Below are 3,835 nucleotides of genomic sequence, written 5' to 3'. Positions count from 1 at the left end.
CACCAAAAGTTGGTTTTCCTTATTAAAAAAACCAAAGCAAACCAACAAAACCAAAAAAACCCGCAAAACCACAAACTCCAGGCTTTCCACATGAAGCTGTTCCAGAAATGTTTCAGCTGTGCATGGGGATGTCCCTGTCCTGGCATAACAGCTGGTGGGGGAGAAGTGGGTTCTGGCTCCAAGTGGAGCTGAGCTGGGAGCCCCACAGGGGCTGTTCGGTGACATCATCTCACTCCTGCATATGTAACCATCAAATACGCCTATTTTTATTTTCTCTTCTGTTTTTTCCCAGGAGACACTCCAGAACAACCTGGTTCTTCTACAAAAAGAGAAAGAAGAATTTAGGCCCATGGGACAGAAGAAAAGTGACGGCCTGCTGGTAGCTATTTCTCTTCATGTGCACACTGTTCCCCTTCCCTGTCTTCACAGCTGCATCCCATCTTCCCTGTTGCCATAAATATTTATCTCCTTTTCCATAACCACACCACTTCCTCTCTCCCTCTCTGTCCATCCCATATATCCTTTGTCACTCCTGCTCTCTCAGATTCCACTGTCATTTTGGGGCCACCAAGACCCAGCCTTGTCACCCCTCTCCCCCTCTACTCTTCCAGCTTTTCCTCTCCAGAACTTCTTTTCCCCATGATCCTGCCCCATTCTCTGTAGCCCCCTTCCCATGCTGCGGTGCATCAGCCGGGGAATGGGATGGCTCAGGGGCATCTGTGTGGGTGTCTTGCAGGGTAAGGTGGCCTCAGAGCAGCAGAGCCTGCGAGATGCTTTCACGCAGCTGCAGCAGTTCCTGCAGGAGCAGGAGGATGTCCTGCTGGCCCAGCTTGGCGAGATGCATGAGGAGCTCAAGCAGGAGCTCTGCAGATACACCTCCAGCATTTCAGAGAGGGAAACGGTGCTGGACACACTGATTGCGGAGATAGAGAAGAAATGTGACCAGCCGATGGTTGAGTTTCTTACGGTGAGGCTACGTTACCCACCCGGGTGCTGTGACCATCTGTGGTGAGGCTGGGGGCATCATCTGAATCCCAGTGCCCGTGCAACCTGGGAGCGAAGGGCAGCACAGTGCTGGCTGGGCCATGACACTGCGGTGTGTGGTGTGAGGCTGGGCCTGCAGCGTGAGCTGAAGATTTGGGCGAGTGACTCACTGAAGAGTCCCCAGGAGACTGGTGTCACCCTCTCAATTCCATCACCCTGGCTCACGCAGCAGGGGAGTGGCTGTAACTCACTGCCGCAGGGACTGCGGTCCTTACCGACAGTGCCAGAGCTGACCTGATGTTTCCTCTCTTCTAGGATGTTGGCAAAATCCTGGACAGGTATGAAACAGGCTCGGCATCACTCTTCTGCGCGGCTCTTTTGGGCAGAGGTTTGGAAACGCTGCAGGCAGCTGAGCAGCAGCAGCCAGGAGGGAGGTGGCTTTGCCCTGCTGGGCATTTGGGATTTAATGGAATGTTATCTGGAACCAGAGCCCGTGGCACCCTGTTGAAGATGGGGTTCCTATGCCAGTAGTTGGGACAGGGCTCTCTGGAGTTCTGGGCTGTAGGGGGTTTTCCCTTTTTTCTCTCCTAGCCCCAGGTGCTGGCTGACCGCTGGGGTCAGAGCTCCTCTCCATGTTGTTTCCCCCTCAGGTGTGAGGCAGCAAAGGCCCCGATCCCTGAGCCGGTTTCCCCGGGGCTGGAGAGGACTGTTAAGAGACTCTTTAAGACTAGCCAGAAGGTCACAGCTGTGATGGCCGAATTCAAAGGTAAAGCAAAGCAGGAGTGAGCAATGCCTTGCTGTGTAGCTGGTGTCCAGATCCCAGGTGAGCGCTGCTGTCTCCGCTGTGCTTCCCTGGGCTCAGCTGCAGAAGTTGATCCTCACCACCAGCATCTGGGAGCAGAACACGCCTGCTCCAGATGGGACCCTCTGAGATGGGCTTTGCTGGAGCCGGGGGCTGGGGAGCAAGCTCCACATCTGGCTTCCTGTCCTAATGGGGAGCAGAACTGCTGCAAGAGTCTCATACTTCTTCCTTTCCCTCCTCTAGTGAGCCTGCTGAGTAAAATCGACAGAGAAAGGGGTGAGTTTCTGGAGCTGATGGGCGTAAATGAGGGAGAAAAGCTTTCCAGAATGAGTTCCCTTGTGTCCTTGGTGCAGAGCTGGACTCACACCACATCATCTAACTCCAGGGTCTGTCTAAAACCGGGTCCCTTCATTTTGACTATAAAAATCCAGGTCTGTCCCCATGCCAGACAACACCCAGACACAATCCAAGAGCCAGGATAGTATGAGTCCCTCAGCTTCCCTGTTGGTGGACACTTTATTCTTATGCTGTGATGTGTAAGACTCTGAGTAGTTAAGCAGAGGAGCCCTGTTCATTTTGACCTGGCTTTTAGGCACAGATTTGAAATGCTTTTGCAGGTGCTTGGGGTCCACATGGTCCTGGCAGCATTGCAGGGCTCAGTCTATGCCCTCTTAGGTTTTGGGATGAGGGACCTGACGCTCAGCACAGGCGTGCCTCAGTTTCCCCTACACTGCAGTCCCTGTCTGGGGAAATCTGAGGCCATGGAGGAGTAGGTTTGGCAGAGGTCCTGGGGTGGTGGCACTGTGTGGTGACACCTCTGTGGCCTTGTGGGATGGCCGCGGGATGGCAGCAGAACATCCCACATGAACGGGTATTTCCGGCTCTGCGGTGAGACTGCCTGGTTGCTCGGTGGAGCAAGGTCTCTGCCGTGGCACCACTGCTGCCTTGCAGGCAATGCTTCCTCACACCCGTGGGGGTGTATTGCACCCCCCACACTCGGCTTTACTGCAGCCCCACAAACTCAGAGCCAGCAGTATTCTGGAAGCAGGTTTAGCAAAGCCCATCGTGTCTGTCCCCTGAGTGTGGGGACACTGCCTGGCTCAGTCCCGCTTCAGAAAGCGTTGCTTCTCCAGTGGGTCCCAGTGGGGAGGGCAGCGAGGGTCCTGTGTCCCATGCCACCTAAGGGGGCTGCAGGTGCTGTGTGTGTGCACTCATGGGATACGAGTGCCCATTGTGCTCACGGGATGTGTCCCAGCCCCAGGACAGAGCAGGGAGAGGTGCTGGTTCACTCCTCAGTAGGCAATGGACTGATGTTCCTCTGTGTCGTGCATTAGTGAAGATATGGCTGGACCCAGAGACGGCGAGCCCGGACCTGAGCCTCTCGAAGGACTGCAAGACCGTGTGGCTGGCAAGTACAGAGCGAGAACTCCCTGACAACCCTAAGAGATTCACGGGCAGCCCCAGCATCCTGGGCTCCAGGGGCTTCACGGCTGGGAGGCATTACTGGGAGCTAGAGGTAGGGGATGGGGACAGCTGGGCCGTTGGGGTGGCCGTGGAGTCCGTGCAGAGGAAGGACTCCCTCAGCAAGGCCCTGGGGAAGATCTGGGCCCTGAGGCTGGACTGGAATTGCCAATACATGGCACTCCACATGCCCCCCACCCCGCTGGAACTAAACCAAAAGGTCCGGAAAATCAGGGTCCACCTGGATTACGAAGCGGGCGAAGTGACCTTCTATAATGTGGAGAACATGATGCAGATCTTGCAGTTCAAGGCCACTTTCACTGAGAAGGTCTTCCCATACTTTTGGCTCTGGTCACAAGAAACCTACATCCAGCTGTGTGCCTGATGGGGTCAGATGCCTCCTGGTCCCTTGCCTGTGCCCTTGCCTAGCTGAGCAGGCGTGGAAATGATGCACCTTCGTTGGAAACTCCCTGCAGTGGTGTTGCTGCACCTCCCCCTGCCAAGTACTTTGGAACATTAAAACTCTGTTGTCCTGCCTGGGGGTGTCTGCATGCTGGTATCCTGGTCAGATCTTGCAGTGGCAGTGGC

General features: G+C 55.3%; 1 protein-coding gene across 1 annotated transcript; it reads left to right on the top strand.

The window, feature by feature from the left end:
- Nucleotides 1-292: 292 nt before the first annotated feature.
- LOC104403466 (tripartite motif-containing protein 15-like) lies at nucleotides 293-3,632 on the top strand (the record flags this gene model as incomplete). The annotated part of the gene is made up of 6 exons (XM_010011613.1): nucleotides 293-379; nucleotides 737-967; nucleotides 1,300-1,322; nucleotides 1,635-1,750; nucleotides 2,030-2,062; nucleotides 3,121-3,632. Coding segments are annotated over 6 exons (1,002 nt in total), but the record flags the coding sequence as incomplete, so codon positions are not given.
- Between the last annotated feature and the right edge of the window lie 203 nt (nucleotides 3,633-3,835).

Source organism: Nestor notabilis, unplaced genomic scaffold (genome assembly GCF_000696875.1).
Source record: "Nestor notabilis isolate BGI_N333 unplaced genomic scaffold, ASM69687v1 scaffold12363, whole genome shotgun sequence".
Taxonomy (NCBI): Eukaryota; Metazoa; Chordata; class Aves; order Psittaciformes; family Psittacidae; genus Nestor; species Nestor notabilis.
The sequence above is the reverse complement of the archived record's forward strand: the minus strand, read 5'-3'. Positions and strand labels throughout refer to the sequence as shown.